Source organism: Conger conger, chromosome 10, assembly GCF_963514075.1.
Source record: "Conger conger chromosome 10, fConCon1.1, whole genome shotgun sequence".
Classification (NCBI taxonomy): domain Eukaryota; kingdom Metazoa; phylum Chordata; class Actinopteri; order Anguilliformes; family Congridae; genus Conger; species Conger conger.
The window spans coordinates 41300512-41327177 of NC_083769.1; the positions used below are offsets into that span (position 1 = coordinate 41300512).

The 26666-nt window shown below is 45.1% G+C and overlaps 2 protein-coding genes across 3 annotated transcripts in view; one reads left to right on the forward strand and one right to left on the reverse strand.

Moving 5' to 3' along the window:
* pex14 (peroxisomal biogenesis factor 14) overlaps positions 1 to 9855 on the reverse strand; it is an 85267-nt gene extending 75412 nt beyond the window's left edge. The window contains exon 1 of one of the 2 annotated variants that reach the window (XM_061257814.1): positions 9730 to 9855. In XM_061257814.1, coding sequence (XP_061113798.1) covers positions 9730 to 9765 — 36 coding nt within the window. In that variant the 5' untranslated portion in view covers positions 9766 to 9855. The remainder of the gene's footprint in view (positions 1 to 9729) is intronic. The other variant, XM_061257815.1, reaches the window with a different exon arrangement.
* A 337-nt stretch (positions 9856 to 10192) lies between these two features.
* Positions 10193 to 23394, forward strand: dffa (DNA fragmentation factor, alpha polypeptide). The gene is made up of 6 exons (XM_061257816.1): positions 10193 to 10663; positions 11983 to 12141; positions 14973 to 15130; positions 17723 to 17936; positions 19681 to 19808; positions 21650 to 23394. The coding sequence occupies exons 1-6, from the start codon at positions 10570 to 10572 to the stop codon at positions 21956 to 21958; spliced, it is 1062 nt and encodes a 353-aa protein (XP_061113800.1). The 5' UTR covers positions 10193 to 10569; the 3' UTR covers positions 21959 to 23394.
* The last annotated feature ends 3272 nt before the right edge of the window (positions 23395 to 26666 follow it).

The window sequence follows — 26666 nt, forward strand, 5'->3', positions numbered from 1 at the left end:
TGCTGACAATTTGGGCAAATCGCCCTAGCAACCTCGTAACAGTCCATAAGTGCGACAGGATCTGTTTCAGGCCAAACCCTACGGGGTCACTGCAGCCGCCTGAAATTCCATGAACGCTTCAGGATTAGGAGTGAGTGGCTGAGAGGAGAGAGCAGGGCCTAAACTGCCCCCGTCCCTTACTATAACCTAAATATAACTTCACTTAACATTGCGAACAGGATCTTGCATGAGAAAATGCATTACGGCAATTCTGCTGAAAAGAGACGCAAAATGGAAAACGAAGAAATGGCAGCAACATGAGTGTCACCATATCACAGTGAGTCTCCTCTGTACTATAGTACCACCGAGTTCTGTTCTACTCAACGCTTCATATCACAGTGAGTCTCCTCTGTACTATAGTACCACCAAGTTCTGTTCTACTCAACACTTCATATCACAGTGAGTCTCCTCTGTACTATAGTACCACCAAGTTCTGTTCTACTCAACACTTCATATCACAGTGAGTCTCCTCTGTACTATAGTACCACCAAGTTCTGTTCTACTCAACACTTCATATCACAGTGAGTCTCCTCTGTACTATAGTACCACCAAGTTCTGTTCTACTCAACACTTCATATCACAGTGAGTCTCCTCTGTACTATAGTACCACCAAGTTCTGTTCTACTCAACACTTCATATCACAGTAACTCTGTACTATAGTACCACCAAGTTTTGTTCGACTCAACACTTCATATCACAGTAACTCTGTACTACAGAACCATAAAGTTCTGAGCTATTCAAACGCTTCATATCACAGTAACTCTGTACTATAGTACCACCAAGTTTTGTTCTACTCAACACTTCATATCACAGTAACTCTGTACTACAGTACCACCATGTTCTGTTCTACTCAACACTTCATATCACAGTAACTCTGTACTATAGTACCACCAAGTTTTGTTCTACTCAACACTTCATATCACAGTAACTCTGTACTACAGTACCACCATGTTCTGTTCTACTCAACACTTCATATCACAGTAACTCTGTACTATAGTACCACCAAGTTCTGTTCTACTCAACACTTCATATCACAGTAACTCTGTACTATAGCACCAGTGGGTTCTGGACTGCTCAAATGCTCTCCTGCTTAACCGCAGCTGAACTGAGCCAAATTTTTTTTTTTTTTTTTTTTTGCTTGCGTGTGGGGCGAAGGTGTCTTTGATTTCACCAACTTGTCAGATTTCAGTCATGAACCTGATTATGGTGTCCTGCCACAACGCAGGATAGCGTAACATGACCGCAGACAGAAAGGCCACTGTAAGCCGGCAACAAGCACACGCATTCTCCAGCGTGCCGTTGCCCTGTACTACGACTCGGGTTGCCATAACTGAGGGGGCAAATTTTCCAACGCTGGTGCATTGAAGGCAGCCCCGAAACTCAAGACGGAAAGAAGGGGCAAGGAGAGATTTCATGCCGCATTACAGAATAATTACTGAATAATTAATGACAGAATCAATCGTTGGGGTTACAGGTTTCAAACATCTGGTGACGGTGAGGTCCGTTGGTATGTTTACACATACAGGTTGTTCGTTTAAATCCGGTTTTGCTTTTCACACTCGTTTTCATATGCACACACATGCAAGTTAGATAACAGCAAACATTTCTGAAGCCTCTACCCCTGACCCCACACCCGGTCCTGATAGAGACCTCCTCCAAGACATTCCCCCCCCCCCTAGTAATTCCCTTCCAAATTTGCTTGAACACAAGCATCCCGCCACAATTAAACAATTAAACCGTTATTTTGCCGTGACTTCACCAGCTGCTGCCATCTCCCATATTTGGGGAAATGATGAAATCGTCCACCTGTGCCGCCGTACTCCGGGCCGCGCAAAGCGAGACAGAGCGCACTCAGGCACAGAGGAGCCTGCAGACGGGCATATGCGCTCTCCGCTCATCCACCGCTTCCCAGCACACCTCAGCACACAGGACAGGCTCACACAGACGTGAGTCATAGGAGGACAATTCATGTGTAGTTTAACAGGTGAACCGCACTCACCCGATCACCCACCAGGGGTCGCTGGAGCACGATGAAACCTCGTCAAACCAGACTTATCACCAGGGGTGTTATTTTTGCCAGAATATTGTAAAACAAACTAATAGGATGAACGGTACACACGTTTTCACCAGGATTTTTACCCGAAATCAAGAAATGAAGTTGTTAAAACTGTACATTAATATTTTACTTTCGATACTGTATATGAAGAAGTAGGAGATTTACTTTGCAAATTTTAGAATAGCCTTTGTTTGGAAGAGAGGTTTGTTTTCCACCTCCTACCAGGTTGATGACTGATTAGACGGCGTGTCGCATAGGGCTGGAGTTTCGGAATCAATTTCAGACGCATTCAATGAGTGTTTGTTGAAGACAAATATGCCAATCGCTAAAATTAACTATGTAGACAGGTAAATTGCTATCCCTTGGTTATTTACAGTTCCAGAATAAAATGAGTTTGCTTAACATTTACAGTATTGGGCCTCCTGTGGCGACCAGACTGGCATACTTCAGTCTTCTGTCACTTCCAGAATGTTCCACAAAAAACGTTCTGGTCTATTCCACAAAAGATAGAAGTAACTGGGTTTTCCCTGATGGGAAAAAATACACCGTCTGTTTGTTTTATTGATTAAAAAAATAAAAAAATGTTAATATAATCACTTGACAGTTGTCTACAGAGTTTTTAAAAAAGATTTTATCTAATATAAAAGTACTCAGACTGCGATGGGGAGCTTTTATGCCATATAGAATAAACACTGAATTATGGAAGCAGTGGGTTTTTCTGAATCAGGTAATTTGAGCATTGCAAATATGCTCAGGGACTAGAAAGGGAAAGAACTTGACTTTTTTTTCTATTCACTTCTCCGAAACATAATAACCCACCGGTTTCTCTGTGTTTATTTCCAGTTAATCCCCACGTGTGTCTGCAGATAAATAACAGATTTTCAGACCCAAGTGAATGCACTGCATTACAAAATAATAGATTTAGATGAACACATAAACTTTTATCAAAGCCTACAGAAGTACTGGGATATTTTTCTAGACTTGTCTGTGCCAAAGACACTCAAATAGTGACATTTCTGCTTTTAAATTTGATAGGCTATAGCCTTAGTTAATTAAACATTCCTTTTAATTCACATTAAAGAAAAATGAAAATGGGAATTGCATACTGTATCACTGACCTTGTGCCTTAGCATTTTAAGTGATTAAGGGCCAGTTTCGCAGACGGATTAAGCCTAGCCTAGTCCTAGACTAAATTCAATTTTGAATTCTAATTTGAATTCTCCATATAAAACTCATTGAAGGCCAGGACCTTCAATCTTAAATCTGTGTCCACGGACTCCACACTCAGGCCAGCGACAGTGCAGGCAAGCCGCAGGTGTGTCTGTTCTAAACTGAGCCCAGTTGGCCGTGTGCTGGACAGCCTCCCACACCAGCGCACACCAGCGCACAGTCCAGCCAGGCGGCAGGGAGAGGGCCTGCTAATCCCACGCCGTCACTACAGCGGGGTCTGCCCGCAGCGCACGGGACGGGCCGCGGAGTCAGTAACCGCGCCGTGTTTGTTCGCTTATTTATCGACTGCGGCAACCCGTGTAAACACGGGCAGGTGGGGACGAAACCCCGAGGGGGACGCGTGAGGTAACCGGTGAGGACACTCATTAATATCAGCGCTGAGCCATCGCAGAGTTACGCGGACGGGGCTGCCAACTGGCTCCGTCCGCAAGGTCAGCATGAGCCCGGAGCTCAGTCCAGGAAGCTGAGCTACCGCCCTGGAGCGGAGCAGGGTGTGGGTGTTTCCTGGGTCCCTACGCCATACGTGGCCAGTTTTGACCCATTAACCGTGACGTGGGGATTCTCCGGCCAACAGCCTCAATCAATGTGAGTGTGGAAACACGACAAAAAAAACAGCGGTTTGTGTGGCCCTCACAAAGCAGGATTACGGAGTTAGCTGGGTAACTGTGCTGTGTAAAACCCGGAACAGCTGTCTTAACATTGGACCATGTTCCAGATTGGGGGGGGGGGTACTGGGTTTTTGCGCAGTGCAGTTACCCATCCGAATCTGTAATCCTGCTTCATGATACAGGCCCCCAGGACTAGAGTTTGAGATCCCCGACACTGGCATCCCCGAAATTGGCATCATCTGGACTTCCATGAGCAACGTTGATTCGCGGTCTAACCATATCAAAAGGTAAGCTTCCCAGATATGGGCCAGCCCTGCTTCAATGTACACAATACACACAGAAATATATGAAAGATGAAGCACTGGTAATTTACAGTAAAGCGATTTACAGGAAAACAATTACCCTGACAGACAGACCAAAATGACTGCAGGAGACAGTATTGAAAAGTCTCTTTTACGACTTAATGGTACCACAGCATATAGTTTCCCTCAATGCGTTAGCAGGAGAGAGCCGAGAACCAACGAGAAGGAAACCACAGCAGTAGCCAAGGCTAGCAGCACCCCTCCATTCTAACTGGGTATGGGAGCTCTTTTCAAACAACACTAGTGACATACTGGCGAGGCCCATGGTAAATGGTAAATGGTTGGCATTTATATCGCGCGTTTATCCAAAGCGCTGTACAATTGATGCTTCTCATTCACCCATTCATACACACACTCACACACCGACGGCGATTGGCTGCCACGCAAGGCGCCGACCAGCTCGTCAGGAGCATTTGGGGGTTAGGCGTCTTGCTCAGGGACACTTCGACACAGCCCGGGCGGGGGATTCGAACCGGCAAACCTCCGACTGCCAGACGACCGCTCTTACCGCCTGAGCAATGTCGCCCTACGAATGATAATATAGCCAGAAACATCACTGATGTGCTGCACTGCGCACTGGATGCACACGCAGGCCTCATCAGCGTCAACAGCGGCCATCTTTCTTTGTCCATATGAGAGCAATAATCAGCGCAACAAACAGAAATTCATCCTCCGTCAACGCCGGAGAAAGGGGCTCTGGGGATCCTCAGCGCAACGGTTGGCTGGGCCCTATAAGAGATCACTCACTATATCCCGGGTTCTGTCATCACTCAGCAGCCAATTACAGCTGTCCTCATCCGGCTGCTGCTTCGCGGTGGGCTTAGCAGAGAAAACCTTCCCATAATCCACTTCTTTTTATAATGCAATTTTATTCGGTTTAACAGTACGGGGGTTGACAAAGCACAATTCAATATACGTCTGATTGAAATTCACAGCAGCCGAAGAAGAAAAGGCCGCAATATTAATACAAGATAGTAATAATAGTCATCGTTTGGGAGGCCTCCGGGGAGCATGGCTCAGTGCGGTGTTCACACAGGCCGACACTCACACTCATTCAATCTGCGTGTACGCAGACAGCTTCCAGATTTAACACCCATATCCTGTAAATAAGGACCGCAAACCCAGTCAGGATGTCAAGAGGGAGAGCCACTGCAGGGCATTCTTTCCCCATTTTTACATTACATTACATGGCATTTAGCAGACGCTCTTATCCAGAGCGACACAACGAAGCAGTACATTGGAGCAGGGCGACTGGGCCGAAGCATTAGGGTGGTAGATCAGCAACAGACCCCAACCCTTTGTGAACTTGTTATCACTCCCTTATATTCTGCCACTCAATCGCACTGTGGGCATGACCCTTGACAATATAGCCCATCTGCACCATTGTGCAAATCCTTACAGAATGCGCCAATTCTAAATCTGGTCTTCCTCACAAAACAGGACACATGACAAATTTATTCAGAATATGAGGAGTTATATGTAATCTAAGAAATATACCGAGTTTCTCTGAACCATAATCCATTTTGTCTTCATCCTTATTGCAGTACCAATTCAGCAGTATACAGGCCTGCATATTATTTGGAAATATATTCAACGTAAAAAACATTATCTCTGCAACTTTGTGTTCCGCAAACTAAAATACAATCCCCCATAATGCATTTCTTTCCCTCTTCAACACAAATAAAAAACTAAGCACTGGCAGTCTGGGAAAAGGTAATGGGGAAAAAGAACATTTAAAAAGAAGGATCACACAAAATCTAAAAAAGTATTATCACCATTGCAATGTAAAGTGCTTAATACATCCAAGACAACTGCACATACATGCCATGAGACCCACACCGCAACCATTTTAAAGCAAATGACATCCATACATTTCCGTACCTCTAACCCGGCTCACTATACACACATTGTGCGAAACACACTTAATTTGTGTCATGCATAGATTACGGAAAGATTGAGAAAACATTTTCTTTTTTTTAATGGCTGAAAAGCTTGTGGATCAGAGAAGATTGCATGCACCTTCAGCTGACGCAAGAGCAGAGTACATCCTAATTAGTGATTGTAGAACAATAGGAGAAAATGAGGAAGGGGGGGGGGGGGTATTCAGGCAATATCAGAGGTGACAAATACACTCACCGAGCACTTTATTAGGAACTTTATTACACCTAATTATTAATGCGATTATCTAATCAGCCAATTGTGTGGTGCAATGCAGTGCAATGCATACAATCATGTAGATACGGGTCAGGAGCTTCACTTAATGTTTACATCAACCATCAGAATGGGGGAAAAAATGTGATCAAAGTGACTTTGACAGTGGAATGATTGTTGGTGGCAGACAGGGTGGTCTGAGTATCTGAGAAACTGCTGATCTCCTGGGATATTCACGCACACTAGTCTCTAGAGTTTGCAGAGAATGGTGCAAAAACACAGCAAAAAATCCAGTGAGCAGCAGTTCCGCACACAGAAACGCCTGGTTAATGAGAGACGTCAGAGGAGAATGGTTACAATGGTCAAAGCCGACAGGAAGGTGACAGTAACGCAAATAATCACACATTACAACAGTGGTATGCAGAAGAGCATCTCTGAGAACACAATGCATGCATCATAACTCTAAGTGGATAGGCTACAGCAGTAGAAGTCTAAAAAATAAGTATTATGAATACCTAATAAAGTGCTTGGTGAGTGTATGTGATTAGAACAGACCTGGGTTCAAATAGTATTTGTCTTGGATTTGTTTTGGATTTTTCTGTTCTCTTTTGATCTTGGCTGGCGCATTTCAGCCTGCAAGGAGGAGCAGATGGGCGGGATTTATACTTTTGGGAGCATATAATTTGTTCCAGTACACCAGACAAGCTTAGTCAAATGCACAAAAGTATTTGAATAGAAAATAAATACTATTACAGGTCTGGATGATGATGTTCTTAATTTAACATTCTAATGCTGATGCAACAAGCAAAACTACTGGAGTTCTAGAACACTTAAGATTTTGGAAAATAAAAAAACATTCCAAAAAGCATACTCCTCAAAGGGTTTGCTGTTTGGGGGTTAGCAGTATAGAAAGCTGCCAGTTAGAGTCAGCTGAAATTAATGATGTTAAGTCATTTGTGTAAAATTATTATCCTGTTGTGGTAAACACTGGGATAGGCATTTTACATTGTAAACAGCACAATGTTTCAGTGTGCGAATACTAAGCACTCAAAAGCTGGACCCTATATATCAAAAAATGCCTACACTTCAACATTCATCGTCAGGTCTGCACTGTGCATTCTCAATGGCTAGCCTATTACTTTGTCCATTTATTCATACCTTATGGTTTTAATTCTGTGCTTTTGTTGATGAATGACTGGTGTAGTCTTTCCATTTTTTAACATTTGCTTTTAACCAAATTAACTTGCGATATTTATTTATTAATATTGCATAAGGAGGACCAATAGAACAATATGCATAGCATAGCCAAATCCTTACAGAATGCGCCAATTCTAAATCTGGTCTTCCTCACAAAACAGGACACATGACATCACAAACAGGAAAACACCAATCCAGTAAGCCTCAACCCAAGGGCCTGACAGGCTTATACAAGCCAGTCAAAGATCACCTTTAGGTAAATACTGCTCTAAGAGATAGCATTACGCAACGGACATCAGTCACCAGTCATTTAGTGGACAAAACTGTTAACATTCTGATGAAGTTGGGATCTCATCAGGCAAAGAAATTAGTCTCCCTGTTGGAAGAACACCATGTCTAGAATAGAGCGGCGGCCTGTAGCGTAGTGGTTAAGGTACATGACTGGGATCCGCAAGGTCACTGGTTCGATCCCCGGTGTAAGATCCGCACAGCCGTTGGGCCCTTGAGCAAGGCCCTTAACCGTGCATTGCTCCAGGGGAGGATTGTCTCCTGCTTAGTCTAATCAATGTATGTATGTATGTATGTCGCTCTGGATGAGAGCGTCTGCCAAATGCCATTAATGTAATATTAATGTAGACCAGCATACCCAACAACTGGAATGTATGTATAAAAGACTGATCCTGGAAACAACATGTTTACATGTTTATGAAATAAACATACTTAAATACACTGCGTTTGCATACACAGCACTTTGAATTTAAAGTTACTACCTAAAAACTATGACATTATATATATATATATATAATGTAAATATGGCGTTTCATGTAAAGCTTGTTAAAGCTACTACATTTACATTTCTGAATTCATAAGATGTCCCCGTCCTGAGTGATCATCCTTAGACTACTTTTATAATCGTCCATGTAGATCAGGGGTTTTGTCCTGAAGTTATTCAGGTGAAGTATGTACCTTGCCCAAGGGTACAGCCCAACGGCAGTGCCCCAGCCCCAGCTCGGAATCAAACCCACCTTTGAGTTTAAGACCCAGTTCCCTCTCCTTTATCCTAAACGGACCGCAAGACAGTATGGTCTATATGAGCTTGAGTAGTCATTTAAATGCCAGGTAATGCATAATGGTAATGCACGACCACCAAGTATCATCAAGCATAAACAAGGTACCAATGTTAGAAGGGCCTCGTTAGTTTTAAACAGTTATATTTGGACCTATCCGTGCTTTCACGCTATGGACCATGTCAAGCAGGAGTCAATAAAAACTTTCAATAGAAACTCTTAACTGACAATTGACATGCCAGTCCTAAAGTATTCGGGATCACTGAAGAATGTGAATTCATTTAACTTTATGTTGTTTACACACCACCCAAGATGATGACGTTTTCGTGGAAATGACTGACGTAATCATTTTTAAGAATAGTCCTTTATCAGCATAAGTATTTCAGCTTGGTTAACTTTGACCCCCCTGGACTAGCTTATTAGCAAACTTAGCTAGCTATATATGTAGCCGCCGTAAAGTTGGGAGGAAGCTCATGAGGCCGTTGACAAATGAATCTGTTTGCACAACGATTTGCGTTTACGAAAAATTGGTGATAAGGTTTCCTACCACACGTTTATTAACGAGTTTATTCTATCGAAATGTGTGGGAAATGTTTAACCAAAAAGAAAGGCTCTCTCGTTCTCGTCGAGAATCTTGAATGCGGCAGTTACAGCGGGTCAACTTGCACGCCTCATTTTTATATCGCTTGCTTTGGTGTCCTCTCCCACCCAAAAACGAGAAATTTCGGCTAAAGCACGCATATTGCACTGTCTATCTAACTAACATGCTCTTCTCGTTTTAAAAACCGAGACACAGCTCTAAACACACTGGTAGAAAATGTTTTGCAAAGGTATTTGGCCTGCACCTGTCAAGCGAGAAAACGGTAGAAGAAACCATCTGAACTTTTGCACGCAAACAAAACGCCAATACTGCCCTTGTTTCAGCAATGGGAAGAGTATACACTTTGCCACGGTTTGGCCGAAACAATATGTACGACTCAACAGTCACAGAAAGCGGTATGAAAGCGTTAAAATGTAACCTGTGTCTGCGGTTCAGGTTGCTCAGAAGATGCCATTTTTTCCCAGCCCGTACAAACGTTCCCATCCCCCAGATCGACTATTCTGGGCTGCGCAAGGGAGATTAATTGAAAGACGAGCAGAGCAGCAGCCCTTTCTACCAAAGACTTTTTACTGAATACGAGAAAGCTAACTGGTAAACGTTGTTTGGATAACCCATAGCGAACCTAGAATTTCAGCCTCTCCAGGAATTTGAAAAGGGGTACATTTAAATTGCATTTAAGATCACGGACAATGACATTTTAGATGAAGAAACATATTTGAAAAAACTACACAATTAACAGTCAATCAGGTGGAGTCCATTCGAAAGCTTTCTTGCAAGTGCACTACTTCCTTAACCTCGATAGGCTCCACCCTTTCTGTACAAGAAATCTGAACTCTTGAGAAAGGTGGTACTCTGTTGTCTCGTTCAACGACGGGTCTTGCTTCAATAAAACTTTACATTTCCAGTGTTTACATTGGCCTGCAGCAACGATTTTTGTTGTGTATAACCCTACAATATGTGTATTCATGTTTGCGATGATAAACGGACAGCTGGTCACCCTATTGATATCAATTGTTTTAACTTACACACAACTGACTCCATTAGTACAGCCTGGCTAATATAGCCTACACTACAGCTCCCAGAAGTCCACACCATCACTGCTGCGTCGACACCTCTCGAAGCAACTGAAGTAGCCTACCTGATGGAAACGGAGTGTGCTGCTAATGGTTTCGGAATTATTATTGTTTGCGACAAAAAGCTTTCTTTGCGCTTTTTTATTGTTACTATCAATTGATAATTTAATTTAGATAGCACCGTAATGTCAGAACTGAAACCTTGCAAAGTCTGTAACTACACTCGTCAAAAATCGTATGGTTTAGTGGTCCCTTCTTTGAGTCAACTAAAAGAGAAAGGTAAGTGTACATATCCGTCATATTATGTAGCCACATTCCTGCTAAAACCATAACTATACTAAATGAATCAAACGAGGCGGGAAACTATAAGGGAAGCATTCGTATCGATCTGATTGTTTCAACGCTTAATTTCCGATATGCATGTCATGAGGATCGGATAATGTAGCGGCTCAACGAATTACTTTAGCCGCCCAGGTGAGAGTGGGTCAGTAGGTATTTTAAATGCCAGCAAAGCGTGAAGGAAAGCTGCGGTCTCGCAGCTACATTGTTAGCAACTCTTAAAATGGTTTCTATTTTTTTTTAACGCGATTCCTCGTCATTACTCAGTTGTAATAAGGAAGTTAAAATAAATGCAGTTACAGATGTAGTATAACCCTACGCAAATGTGCATACGAACACCTGGAATTCCGCGAAGGCTGTTTCACGTGCTCGGGCATGCCGTGAGTGAGTTTGACAGATCAGCCTTCGAAGTTATGCGCTGGGCGTGGTCCTTTGATTATAACCGTACATTTGCCAGGGTCGGAACTAAATATGACGGGCTGCTAATAATGTCTAACCTACCCTTTAAATTCATTCTGAAGAAAAGCTTAATTATCAAAAAAATTAAAAATATACAGTACTGCGATTGCAAAGGGGATACTACCCTTTTTTAGGGTAAATAGAAATTTTGCAGTTTTGCAGGCAAACGGGGCTAGTTCTGTTTTTTTATTTGTAATATATATTTTTTTTAATGCTGAGCATTTCCTTGGAAAGAACTCTTAAGCCATTAGACTATTGGGAACGTGTCTGACTGCTGTCATATTTGAATAAAAGGAGGCTATTTTCAATGTTTGACTATACAAATATTTCTGCCTGGAGCATGAAGTGTGCACTTCCCTGAGCAGGTGTGGCTGGTAAACCAACATTCCTATTCCGAAGTTATGGAATTATTATGCCCCAGAAATGCGGGATGGGTGGTCTGTAGCTTAATGGTTAAGGTGCTTGACTGGGACCTGGTAGGTTGGTGGTTCAAGCCCCGCAGTGTGGCAACAATAAGCAGCTGTTGGGCAGTAGAGCCAGGCCCTTAACCCCACATTGCCCCCAAGGGGGGGGGGATTGGTCCAGCTTAGTGTCATAAAATGCATGTCACGTTGAATGAAACCGCTATTGCTAAATAACTGGGATGTGATGGGGGAGAAAGTGGAACAGTCTTGTGTCTACTTTCCCTATTGTTCTCCTTCAATAGTTTTAACTGAAGTTTAATTAAGCTGTGATGCCAAAGTTTAATTGAACCCACTGTCGCTATCCCCCCCACCCCCCACCCACCCCCCCCCCTGCAGGCGTCGAGTCTTTGGGCTTCGACCCCGCCACCCCTGTCACAGTGGTGCTGGAGGACGACGGGACGATCGTGGCGGACGAGGCCTACTTCCTGTGCTTACCCACGCACACCAAATTTATGCTTCTGCACGAGAGAGAGCGGTGGGCCCCCATAGCCAAAAGTAAGTCCGTTATCCTCCCTCAACAACGCCGCTCGAGTATCGTTTGGGGATTCGGCATTTGCTTTATCGCAAAAGATTGGATGCAGTCCTGGGATTCCTGCTTTACAGCTTGTTGTTTTAACGTGCGACACAACGGGTGCTGCAGTACAACTTATTGTTACAAAAAAATAAAAAATTAGGCATTCATCCCCTGTCAGTTTTGGAAAGGCTTGAATTACGTGCCTTTGAGGCAGATATTGCCAATTCCAGATTTTTGCCCAGCAGTTGAGTTCTGGGGCGGTGCAGTTCTTACCGCAGAGCAGTAGGCCTGGTTCACCGCAGGCCCAGACAGGCTTCCAGCCCGAAAAGCAAAACCTGCCCCCGCACCGGTCCTGGTCGGATAAGATCGAGCAGGCCTGCACTTGAGCGATCAGATCTGGATGCCCCGCCGGCAGGAAGCGTCTTCTGCTGGGCGACGTTGTGGTGCATCCCACTGGACTGCCATTCACAATGGGCACGGGCACGTTCAGGATGTCATTCTGCATGTCTCTGCTTTGAGAAGGAGATCTCCAGCTGAACGTGCCTTTGTCCCACATCCAGCTCGTATGGAAAGATGGCATGTTTTTTTTGTTTAGTTTTTTTTTCTGTTTTTTGTGTGAGATGCAGTGTACGCTGGTGTATATAATCAGGATAATGTCTGGATTAAAACATACATAGATAGTATTATGAGGTTTTTCATCTTTGTGAATGGAAACCTGTATTATAGCGTTCGTTTTCTTTTGGGAGATTTTTGTTTTTTCTTGTTCCACCCTGCACTTGGCACTGTGTTGCTCGTAATATCATTGTATAATTACTAACAATTATTTATTATGCACATCCCAATGTCCAAGGTGATGAAGGTGCTGACCTTATTATATTTGATGATGTTCATACTTATGGATGCATGTTTTATTTAAGTAGCTGGATGGAGGGAATGACTGCAGTGGCTTATAAGTGGTACAAAGTAGTCTATCACAGTGTAGCCCATAACTCAATGCTCAAACCACTACACTGCCCTAAACACATTTACTTTTACACTGATCGACAGTAATTGCTTTGGACCCATAATTCCCAGTGTCACTCTGGTCTGAAGACAAAAGCATTAAGTCATTGCTGATGCATAATAACCCTCTCGTTGTATGTAGAAAAATAATTTCCATAAATGTAATTTGAGTGCCTGTATCATCACGCGGGCCCTGTTTGCGTTCAGGAGACATCAACAAGGCCATACAAAAAACATAATAATCACATCAAAGTGCGGATGAGAAATCATTTGGTTGAGGGGGGATGAGGTGCGAATTAAATTTTCTTTTTGACTTTGAAATTTTCTTGAGTGACAACCTAATCAAGAGGAGCACCATCCTGAGATGTTATGAATTATGTATCACTCCCCAAGGCATTTATAAATATGAAACATCCTCTCGGCTGCAATGTGGCAGGGTGTGTGTTTGTGTGTGCGTGTATGTATGGGATGGTATGTGGGTTTTGTGTGTGTGTATGTTTGATGTGGTTTGTGTGTGTGTGTGTATGGTATGGTATGTTGGTTTGGTGTGTGTATGTTTGATGTGGTTTGTGTGTGTGCGTAAGGTGTGGTTTGTGTGTGTGTATGGTAAGGTGTGGTTTGTGTGTGCGTCTGGTAAGGTGTGGTTTGTGTGTGCGTATGGTAAGGTGTGGTTTGTGTGTGTGTATGTTTGATGTGGTTTGTGTGTGTGTGTGTGTGTGTATGTATGGTATGTGGGTTTGGTGTGTGTATGTTTGATGTGGTTTGTGTGGGTGCGTAAGGTGTGGTTTGTGTGGGGTGTAAGGTGTGGTTTGTGTGTGCGTATGGTATGGTGTGGTTTGTGTGTGCGCGTATGGTAAGGTGTGGTTTGTGTGTGTGTATGGTAAGGTGTGGTTTGTGTGTGCGTATGGTAAGGTGTGGTTTGTGTGCGTGTGTGGTAAGGTATGGTTTGTGTGTGCGTCTGGTAAGGTGTGGTTTGTGTGTGCGTCTGGTAAGGTGTGGTTTGTGTGTGCGTATGGTAAGGTGTGGTTTGTGTGGGTGCGTATGGTAAGGTGTGGTTTGTGTGTGCGTATGGTATGGTGTGGTTTGTGTGTTCGTATGGTATGGTGTGGTTTGTGTGTGCGTATGGTAAGGTGTGGTTTGTGTGTGCGTATGGTAAGGTGTGGTTTGTGTGTGCGTATGGTAAGGTGTGGTTTGTGTGTGTGTATGGTAAAGTGTGGTTTGTGTGTGCGTATGGTAAAGTGTGGTTTGTGTGTGCGTATGGTAAGGTGTGGTTTGTGTGTGTATGTGCGTGCATGGTGTGGTTTGTGTTCTGGGGGGGATCTGTTGTAAATGCTTGATTAAAAAGCACAGAAATGCACTTTGTGAAATACAGGGCCGTATTCTGGTTCTTAGTTTAACACTCGGCCACTTGGTGTTCTGGGCCATCACCAAATACTCCTTAATGATAAAACTGCCACTTCCAAGATCGGTAAACACTGTGTAGGTGTGATCCCGTCCCTGGTATTACACTGCCAACATCACCAGTGAACCCGTCCCACACTTGATCAATAGTGACAGCATATCTGTTTGGCAGTTAACGACACCTTTCTTTCACTGCCGGAGGCCATTGCTAACACCTAAATCTCCAGTTGTTTGTGCTCGCCTTGTGATTACGCTGCACTTTGCCCTGTGTTCTGCTGGTATAAATGTGCTATAATCCACACAAACTTGATAAAGGCAGACTATCAGTGAGTAAATAAAGCTGAAGTAAACCGCCTGCTGTTGTTGTACTGTTTGACTTCCCTCACCCTGTACTGTGCGTTTTCTGCAGTTGACGGAGGTACGGCATGGCTGACCCGAGAATCTCGCGTGCTGGAGGGTGACATGGTGGACAGTGCCTTCAGCAGCATGGAAGCTTGGCGCGAAACGGCTAGCAAGCTAAAGCAGGACCTGGCCAGCATCATACTACTCTCTGAGGCTGAACTTCAGGTACGCCCCCCCCACCCCCCCCCCCCCCCACCCCACTATACATCCAGTGCCTCAGTCTGAGTGTTTCTGACTCTATATACTGTGGTAAGCTCATCAACCCCCCCACCCCCCCTCCTCACTAAACATCCAGTGCCACACTCTGAATGTTTCTGACTCTATGTACTGTGGTAAGCTCATCAACCACCCCCCCCCCCCCCCCCCCCCTTCCCACTATACATCCAGTGCCACACTCTTGAGTGTTTCTGACTGTACTGTGGTCGGCTCATCGAGATGTACAAGAAGCGGAGACCACTTCCGGTTAGCAGTTCCATGGTTTTGGTTCCTCGGGCGTCATGCTGGCGTGGTGGTTAGCGCTGTCGTCTCCCCGTCATCCCGTGGGTTATCTCCACCCACAGCCCAGGCACTGCAGAAAATGACATGAAAATTAGCCTCCTGGCTAACTCTGGTGCTCTTACAGAAATGTTATTAATGTGCATTGTCCCTGTCAAATGTTTAACTAATCAGTTCAATTCCAATAGGAGCTGCACTGGGCACTGGGCACCTAACTTGAAGGAACGAATAAGCATGTTAGAAATCTTCTTTTGTGGTGTCCCAGGAGAGTAATTCGTTCTGTAGAATTAGGTGTGAAGAAATTTTAGAATTTAAATGTACTACAAAACAGTATAATTTGACCAGGATAAATTCATAGTTTTGAATTTTAGATGAGAGTCAACTTAGAAGGCACTGAAATGTGTCCTCTGCATTTAACCCATCCCGGCGGCCTGTAGCATAGTGGTTAAGGTGAATGACTGGGACACACAAGGTTGGTGGTTCTAATCCTGGTGTAGCCACAATAAGATCCGCACAGCCGTTGGGCCCTTGAGCAAGGCCCTTAACCCCGCATTTCTCCAGGGGATTGTCTCCTGCTTAGTCTAATCAAATGTATGTCGCTCTGGATAAGAGCGTCTGCCAAATGGCAATAATGTAATGTGATGTAGTTACCGAGGAGCAGTGGGCAGCCATAGTACGGTGCCCAGGGACCAATTCCAGTTCTGAGGTCAGTGCCCTGGTCAAGGAGTACACCAAGGGGCAGTTTAGCCTCTCTAATTAACCTAACCTGCATGTCTTTGGATGGACTTCAATGGGTAAATGTTCTCTTTGGCACCAGAGCAGAGGCTTAATTAATGGCAATACCACTGGAGTGCACCAGCTTCAGGGGGAATGTCAAACCCTGAAGGGTGTCATGTGACGGGGGTGTGGACATGTGGGGGTCATGTGACGGGGGTGTGGACCTGTGGGGGGTCATGTGATGGGGCTGTGGACCTGTGGGGTGTCATGTGACGGGGGTGTGGACTGTGGGGTGTCATGTGATGGGGGTGTGCACCTGTGGGGTGTCGTGACGGGGGTGTGCACCTGTGGGGTGTCGTGACGGGGGTGTGGACGTGTGGGGGGGTCATGTGACGGGGGTGTGGACGTGTGGGGGGGGTCATATGACGGGGGTGTGGACGTGTGGGGGGGGTCATATGACGGGGGTGTGGACGTGTGGGGGGTCATGTGACGGGGGTGTGGATGTGTGGGGGTCATGTGACGGGGGTGTGGACATGTGGGGGTCATGTGACGGGGGTGTGGACCTGTGGGGGGTCATGTGATGGGGCTGTGGACCTGTGGGGTGTCATGTGACGGGGGTGTGGACTGTGGGGTGTCATGTGACGGGGGTGTGCACCTGTGGGGTGTCGTGACGGGGGTGTGCACCTGTGGGGTGTCGTGACGGGGGTGTGGACGTGTGGGGGGGTCATGTGACGGGGGTGTGCACCTGTGGGGTGTCGTGACGGGGGTGTGGACGTGTGGGGGGGGTCATGTGACGGGGGTGTGGACGTGTGGGGGGGGTCATGTGACGGGGGTGTGGACGTGTGGGGGGTCATGTGACAGGGGTGTGGATGTGTGGGGGTCATGTGACGGGGGTGTGGACCTGTCGGGAGTCATGTGACGGGGGTGTGGACATGTGGGGGTCATGTGACGGACGTGTGGGGGGTCATGTGACGGGGGTGTGGACGTGTGGGGGGGTCATGTGACGGGGGTGTGGACCTGTGGGGAGTCATGTGACGGGTGTGTGCACCTGTGGGGTGTCGTGACGGGGGTGTGCACCTGTGGGGTGTCGTGACGGGGGTGTGGACGTGTGGGGGGGTCATGTGACGGGGGTGTGCACCTGTGGGGTGTCGTGACGGGGGTGTGGACGTGTGGGGGGGGTCATGTGACGGGGGTGTGGACGTGTGGGGGGGGTCATGTGACGGGGGTGTGGACGTGTGGGGGGTCATGTGACAGGGGTGTGGATGTGTGGGGGTCATGTGACGGGGGTGTGGACCTGTCGGGAGTCATGTGACGGGGGTGTGGACATGTGGGGGTCATGTGACGGACGTGTGGGGGGTCATGTGACGGGGGTGTGGACGTGTGGGGGGGTCATGTGACGGGGGTGTGGACCTGTGGGGAGTCATGTGACGGGTGTGTGGACCTGTGGGGAGTCATGTGACGGGGGTGTGGATGTGTGGGGGTCATGTGACGGGGGTGTGGACCTGTGGGGAGTCATGTGACGGGGGTGTGGACGTGTGTTTGCAGAGCCTGGTGGATGTCCCCGGGCCTGAGCTGGCGAAGGCGCTGGGCTTCAGGGAGGGAAAGGCCCTGAAGCTCCAGGACACCCTGCAGAGGGTGCTGGACCGCCGGGAGGAGGAGCGGCAGTCCAAGGAGCTGCTCCAGCTCTACCTGAAGGCCGCGGAGAAGGACAACAGCCGGACACCCAGCCAGGAGGGTGAGGAGGAGCCCAGCCAGGAGGGTGAGAGGCAGCCACCCAGCCAGTTACACACAGGAGCCCCTTCCCCCATAGGGGCAGACAGAGAGCACAGTGCTGCATGGAGAATGAGCTTTCATTAAGAGTGGAGAATGAGATTTCATTAACCGCATAATGGGTAAAGGTGCAATTAACTGTCGATAACTGACTCCTTTGAACCAAAAGGTTTAGTCACTCAGTTAATATGGTGGGCTGCCCAGTGCCCAGTTCCCTGGAGCCTCATTGTCTCTATACTGTTGTCTCGCTAAAACAGGGGAAAACAAGACCCTGATGGGAAAGCAATTGCATGAGACCTCTTATGATATATTTGGACTTACACAGTAGTATTTATTTAGTGATCCCACTTTTTGATTGTTATTGCTCAGCAGGGCCACCAGATGGAGCTGGTGAATTATAGATCAGAAGAGTCTGCGGGGGCCGGGCCAATTTTAAATATGTACTATTGTTCTTGAAAGTGGAACACAACATTTTTTAAATCCTGCGCTTGTGATATTATCCATTATCCTGAGTGTATTGCATAGGATCCAGAGAGTGACAGTTGTGTGCTTTCAGATCTTTATATTATAGGTGCTGTATTAAAATATTCACAAGTGTGTTCACTGTAATCTCATTCAATAAGTGAAACGGCAATTCATGTGACATTCCAAACAATGGAATTTCCTCATTGTGGAAAAAAAAGAAAACGCTGTACATTCCATGCTTCCCATTCACCAATTCATACATACAATTTCCTCAAATGAAAAAAAAAACAAAAAACAGATAAGCTATATTCCAAATAAGCAAATTCCCAAGTTTTTAACGTTCAAATGGTAAATGGTTAGCCTTTATCCAAAGCGCTGTACAATTGATGCTTCTCATTCACCAATTGATACACACACTCACACACCAACAATTGCCGTGCACCAACCAGCTCGTTAGGTGTCTTGCTCAGGGACACTTCGACACACCCAGGGTGGGATCGAAAGGGCATCCCTCCGACTGCCAGACGACCGCTCTTACCGCCTGAGCCAATGTCACCCTCAATGTCGGCGAGGGCAACATTCATAATTAAAAATTAATACTAATTTCCGGGAGAGAGAGAGTGAATGGTAAAGTCAAGCGCAGTGTCCTGATTCTGTCAGGAACTTCAGTCATAATCATATTTTGCTGGGAGAGGATTTAAACAAGCCGCTATCGAATGCCGTACATTCCCTTCTTTTGGGAGGGACAGCGGCTCTGGAGTGGCTGCACGGCTGACGGTGATGAATAGCGTTTTATTACACAACAGCCATGGCTGAGAGAGGCAGGAAGTGGCATATGAGCACACATGTGACACCACCTATTGATCAGAGGCTATGGCCACCATCTTACACAACTGCATCCTTCAGAACCCCTGGTCTGCTGAGCCTAATCCCAGTTAACACCATGCATTTAACAGCGCTGTTCCCCAGTATATATGCAACTCAAATGAAGTTCCATGCTTACAGTCTCTTTATTTGGTCTGTGGTGAATTTGACACAATAACAGTTTAAACTGTTGAAGCAGTTGGTGAAGTCAAGATTTAAATACCTACAGGAGTGTTCAGTGAATGAACACTACTGTAGATATTTAAAGATTAAAGATTTCAGGCTTGCCCCCAGGGCTTGCCCCCCCCCCCCCAGCCATGGCTTTGCACTGTAGAAACTTGGCTTTAAAGCGTGTTCGACGCACCTGAGTGTCCGTGGTAACGAGACTGCTGTGCTGCCTGCAGGAGAGGACAGCACTGTGGAGACGGACGGGATGGTGGGGGCCCCCTCCTGCATGTTCAGTCCCAGGACTCTGATGGTCCTGAAGGGGAAGACCAGCCCCGAAACCCGCCTCTCAAACGAGGAGCTCCAGGTAAGCGTAATTCACCTGTGGCGAGGGGAACTTTGTCTTATCATGGCCGCAGGGCTCTATGTTAATGTTTTTTCAAGGAGCACATGTCCTGAATTGAGAAGGCGCACACTATTGCATCCCAGTAAGTGCATTCCCCTCCAAAAGTATTGGAACAGCAAGATAAATTCCTTTGTTTTTGCTATACACTGAATACAATTGAGTTTGAGGTCAAAAGATGTACATGAGATGACAGATCCAAATTTCAGCTTTTAGTTCCTGGTATTTTTTATCTATACTTGTTTGTCTGATACTAAAGGTGCTATGTTCTAAGTAGTTTGACACATCTAGGTGTAAATACCAGGAAATGAAAGCTGATATTCTAAACTCTTGTCTGGTGTTAATCTTTTTATCTCCAGTGTATTGCAAAAACAAAGGAATTGGCCTTGCTGTCCCAATACATTTGGAGGGGAGAGTAGGTTGTGCCCTAACATTATTTTTCCAGTTATCACACATCAGTTTTCAGGAGCAAGTGCTCCATAGAGCTCCAAGCGGAGAGTTGAATGGGAACAGTGTGTACTTTCAACGTATGTCCACAAGGTGGCACTGTCCTTCTTTGCCTTTTCATTTCCTTAACACAGAACGACGTATGACCAAATGCAGAACAAAGTGGGTTTTTTTGCTTCACTTTGAAGCACGCTGAACTATATTCGTGAACAGAACAATCTGGACCATAGTCTGACGTGTCCGGGTAGAATGAAGAGGCAGCGTAGAATATTTTCTGACATCAGATTTCTTCTTTCCTACGCCACAAGATGGCTTTTACATTACATTGCATTTATTTAGCAGACGCTTTCATCCAAAGCGACGTAAAATGAGATGGTCTCCAACCTATGCAAGATGACCATAAAAGGAAGACAATCTCACTTTAAAATGTGCAAGCCTTGGAGCAGAGAAACTTTGTATTGCGTTTGCGTTTTCATACGTTTTCTGTGAATGTATCCATGCTTGATGGCAATATTTTTTATTATTTTATTTATTATTACAATATGCCCCTCTCCCTTTACTGTGGGGGACGTAATGGTTATGGTTAGGTGGACCAATTCATCTGCTCCTCATGTGGAAATGTAACCTTGGGCAAACTGTTCAGGCTTTCACAGTGTGTGCAGGTCTTTCTAATTCAAATCTTAAGGAACACAGTCAGGCAATATGATCTTGTAATGAGAAAAGAATAAAATGGTTCTCTTACCTCAGTATCCTTCATTAACTATTATTAATTAAGCATTAATATTAATAAATAGTGGTCAATGAGTGTTGGCCATGAACCATTAAGTAACCATTTCACAATCCATTATTAAGTTTTGACAATGTGCGTGTGTGTGTGTGTATGTGTGTGTGCATTCCTGTATGTGTGTATATGCTTGTGTGTGTGTGTGTGTGTGTGTGTGTGTGTGTATGTGTGTGTGTGCGTTCATGTGTGCATGTGCATGTGTGTGTGTGTGTGTACGTGTATGTGCATGTGTGTATGTGCATATGTGTGCGTGCGTGTGTGTGCTTGCTTGCGTTCTTGTGTGTGTGTGTGTGTGTGCGTGCGTGCATGCGTGCGTGTGCTTGCTTGCGTTCCTGTGTGTGTGTATGTGTGTGTGTGCGTGCGTGTGTGTGCATGTGTGTGTGTGCATGTGTATGTGTGTGCGTGTGTGTGCTTGCGTTCCTGTGTGTGTGTGTATGTGTGTGCGTGCGTGCGTGTGCGTGTGTGCGTGTGTGCGTGTGTGCGTGTGTGTGTGTGTGTGTGTGTGTGTGTGTGTGTGTGTGTGCGTGTGTGCGGGCGTGCGTGCGTGCGTTCCTGTGTGTGTGTCCGTGTGCAGATGGTGGTGAAGGAGGGCGTCTCCTCCATGGGGCCGGTGCTGCGCTGGGACTCAGAGAGGACGTCCGCCCTGCTGCAGGCGTGTGAGGAGGAGCTGGAGGCGCGGCTGGGGAAGGTGAGCGCCCTGCGCTCCCTCAGCGCCCAGTCCCAGCAGCCCGGCGCCAAGGCCAGCGGCGACAACCACCCCGGGGAGGAGATCGAAGCCAAGCGCCTAAAAGCCCCCACCCCCCCTGCTCAAACCTCCACACCATCCCAGACCTCTCCGGCCGTCAAACCGCCCCCCGCTCCCGACGCACAGAGCGGCCCTTAATTCTCATTCTGGAGAACACAAGCCCGACAGGCTCGTCTGTCTGTCCTTCCCAAAGTGCACGTCTGCGCGTCGTCTATGTGAAATGCATCCAACTGAATAACGACAGTATTCCACAAAATGCCTAGAAATTGTATAAAAGTGCAAAGAATGATTTATTATCAAGAGAAACCAAAAGGAATGTGCAGCTTGTGAATGGTAAAAAGCACACACCTATCCATCCTCCGTGCTCAAAAAAAAAAAAAGGTACGACTTTCTTATTTTAAGTAGAGCATTAAAATGAATAAAGCCAAAAGATTCTTCACACAGTGATGCTCAGTATCAGTGTGTATCACTGTGTAATATGGAAACACAAAAAGCTACATGATCAGATTTGGAGGCTTGATGAAGCACTGAACATCGCGATCACGGTTCGCGGTTCAGAATTACAGAAGGTAATCTTGAGCGTGTCAGCAAGGCCATTTACACGCCTGGCCTAGCCTGGCGTCAGGAGCTGGCATTTATTGACATTTCTATTACTCTGTTTTTCTTTGGGGAAAACTGCATACCTTACAACTCTATGAAGTGTCAACCACCCCTGCTAGTCCTGTCAGTTTAAAAAAAAGTTACAGACCAATTCCTCTGCCATAGAGTAGCTTTCTGCGATTGAAAAAAATAGCCAAAGTGATCAAATGTTCGATACAAATCAAGCCCATTTCACCGGTGATAAATTGCTTCATTTTGTTTCATAAATGGAGACCTTTTGATGGCCACTGTCATGGTTGTTTTTAGTGGAGTGTTGACATGCTGCAGTTAACGCTATCTATCCTGCAGTAGTCCATCTGGCTTGTAGCGCAGAAATGAGCAGCTGGCACACTGACGTGTATGAGAGGCTTGCACCGTATTCAGCCACAGTATTCCCAATGTGGCAATGGGTTCTGCTGATGCAATAGCAGAGTATATTTAACAATTCCAAATGGGTAGAAAAATGAGTGCGACCTTTCATGGTGAGATTTCAGTCTGAAATGTAAAATAAAATGAAAAATAAATTTTAAAAATTGGTGCTTCAAAATGACACTTTTTCCACCCATTGACCCCAACTTAGCCCACTCACGCTCATGAAACTTTATTGGACGTTAATGCGAATGCGAATATGTTGAGGATGATTTAGGTTTTATATTGTATCGCCCATGCTCATTTACCTGAGGGAATGCTAAATATACATCTCATTATTCAACGTTTCTATCATGTTGGTTTTGGTACGCGTGTTTGTATGTCATGTTGAAAGACTCGCTCGGCTCGTTTTACGTGCATGCATGTGTCTGTTCTTTACGCTCGCTCCATGTGTCATTGACCAAGCGAAGAGCTCAGCTAATCTGAAAAGGGACCAATGTGCATTGAGTTGCATTCTGCTTTTATACAGTAAATGTAAGAAAATAATAAAAAATGTGAACCACCTATTTCCATTGTTTTTTGTCGTTTTTTCAGTTGGCTTCCATCCATCTCATTCAGCAGCTTTCTAACAGGTAACCGTAAACGATCCAAGGCAATCCGGCACATATGGAAAAACGCATCTCGTACTGTGTAATGTTTGTACTGCCAAACATCCACAAACTTCTGTAATAATAAACTGAAGCCATGTATTCTTAATGAGGGAGAAGTACAGGGCGGCCTCATTCAGAAGTGTATTACTTTGGAGCGGTCTTGTTAAAGTGAGGTTGTCTGTCGAGGGAGCCATGTTATGATTCACAGTCTAATGAGAGCCATTAGGCCTGATTGGTGCCTGTAGCCGTTCTCCGGAATGATCCGCCTGACGTCTGAAAAGAGAATGCCTCTGGAACACCGTAATATTAATATTTTTTATCATGAATAACAACAATAATAATTCCCGTGGGGTATATTCCTGTTGTCAATATGTAAAATAGAAAAGGAGACAGCCCGCTTCGTTGCAATGAGCAGTAACGCTTGCAGGAAAAGGCGGCATCTGATTGTGATTCTGTTCCCTTGATAAATTGTTGTACCACCAAAAATAGAGAATTATAGTGGCAGCTTTAAATTTATTTCTTAAAATGTTTCATGTGTGTTCACAAAACGTCAAGCTTCTGATAATGGGTTTCATGCGGTGCGTATTTCCTGTGGGATTATGCCCAGTGAGACCGTCAGACAGAGATTGGCCACATTTGCCACTAATATAGGTGCCAGAGCCTCAGGACATGCCTGCTAAATCCCATCCTCAATAGGTGTGTGTCGAATGGTAACGGTAAGTAGAAATGGTCATCGCGTATGCGAAAAAGGGTTCATCTCACTAAACGTTATTGAATTTCTATTATTAAAAAAATATATATATGTAAAAAATCAAGCTGTTGATTTAATCCTAGTGATGTGAAAACACATTATTTTAATAGAAAATAAATTCTGTTCATTATGGATTCATTAGGAATGCATTTCTGTTAAAGTGTGGGGCATTTTCACATGACGAAAGGATAATGCTCTTCCCTAATTTAACGAGGCCGGTGACGCTCCACATATAGCCTGTGTCTTGCGTCAAATGATTGAGGATCGCGCGTGTGTGTGTGTGAGTGCGTGTGACTGTGTGTTGCGTGTGTGCGTGCGCATGTATGTGTGTGTATACCTGTGTGCACGCGGGTGTGTAGAAAAGCAGTTCTTTTGTCGAAAATTGTCACACTGTTGCCGACCTCTAGGCCATAATCTTCCCCCTGAACGAAGCACATCTCTGAAAGTGCTGTGTGGCTGGCCTTGGGATTTTAAAGATGAGTGTTTGCCAGAGGGAATCTAAATCCCACAGAAAGCATCTAAGAGATTAGCCTCTACTGTATGTCTAGCAAAAGCAGCATTTAACAATAAGCTACGGTCAATAATGTACCTGTATCACTTTCTCTCACTATCACCTTGAAGCAACGTCAGCATATTTTGCAGTATTGAATGATTGTGGGTTTTGTGATTATTGCACGGTTTCTTGTAGCAGACCTGGCAGATTTGTCAGAGCTCATTTCATTGCGTTCATTCCCTGGACGCAACCCGTAGCAACTCTCATGACATTCACGATCAGCTCATGTACATTTTTAAAATACATGGGTATTGATGTGACAATAGGCTACCTTTTCGAAACACAAAACTTTTTTTTTTGGCGACCTAACAAACTTGACGATGGGTCGTGTGTGTACACTCGGGGGTAGAAAAGCGCTGAAACGTTTGCGACGGTATCAGATGAAATGACGGTGGAGCGGTAATAATGTCGGAACGGAGGAACCTTTAATGGCTTTTCTGATAGAGAGCAGCCGCGGAGCAGTGAGATCTGATACATAATGCATGAGGGCTAAATGACTGCGAATCATGGGCAGCAGACACCAGAAGGTGATGCTCGGCTGATTTGGCTTTTAAACAACACCTCAGTATTAAGTGCAGTGTTTTCCTGCACACCGCCGAAACATAACAAGCACTTCTCCTCTGCACTCAATCTCTTTAGCAGATCAACTGCCGTTCCGTAATAACAATCTTTGACTTTGGTGAGGTTTCTCACGTCCTATTTGGCCCACCGCAATTACAAATGCATTCTTTCACAAAAGAATGAATAAATTCGTTTGAAGTATTGCATGGGGACACATACAGTACGTGGAAACAGCATGACTAGGTGCCTTTGTTCCCCCCCCCCCACAAAATCATTCGTCAGAAGATAGCATTGTGCCCAGTGCAAGGAGCACTGTAGCTGAACCATATGGGCTCCTCTGCTGCGCTACTGATCAGTACAAGACTGCTTGCTTTGCCTACAAAGTCATATATGTACCAGCCATAACATGCCCATTGACCTAAGGTGATAGTGAGGCAGGTCACCAAATTCATTATTTAGTGTCCAGAATTATTGGCACCCACGGTTATTAAATGCAAAATTGTGTACACAAATCAAACATTTTCTATTCTCAGAGATGAGAAAATTAAGTAATCTTACAGTGATTCCATTGCTCCAGTGGAATTTCAGATCCTTTTTGCATGACCAACGTTTTACACCAAACCAAGCTTTGTGTAGCCAAAAACTATTTTGTCTAATCTGACCATATAACCTGGTTCCAGTCAATGTTCAAATGACGTCTAGAAAACTCCAGTTGCTTACCTTTGTAGTTGAGTTGACAGTCGAGGCCTTCTTCTGGCAAGCCTTCCAAACAGCTTGTTGGTATGGAGGTGGCGTAGTCTGGGAGACTCTGGGGAAACTAAATAAAAACAACTTCTGCAATTCTCCAACTGTGAACCTTGGAGACTTCATTATTATCCTAGTAAGAGGATATTGGTACTTTAAAGCCTGTTGCTTTTTTTTTTTAAGGCCGTTGCTTGATTTCTGAAGGTCAAAAACCTTTTGTCTCATTTGTTTGTTTTCTAAACAAACAAATTAACTGTGGAACTCCCCCATTTTGATGGGTGACTAGAGTTGACAGCATGTGTGTCACCTCATATGTATACCCCAGTGAAACTGGGGCGTAATAGATGTCCACTTATGAGTTCCTAAAGACTCAGAAAAACGTAAAAAGTAAGATGTAAAAGGCAAAATACACCAATGAGGTTTTGTTCATAAGAATTTCTTAGAAAGCAAAAATTGTGATACACATGGTTTTGAGAAAGATATTACTTGATTAAGAAATTTTCTCTCAGTATGAGGTGCTTCTCCTTGTATGCATTCCTGTTTTGCTGCCCAACAAGTTGATGGTTTGTATGGCAAAAC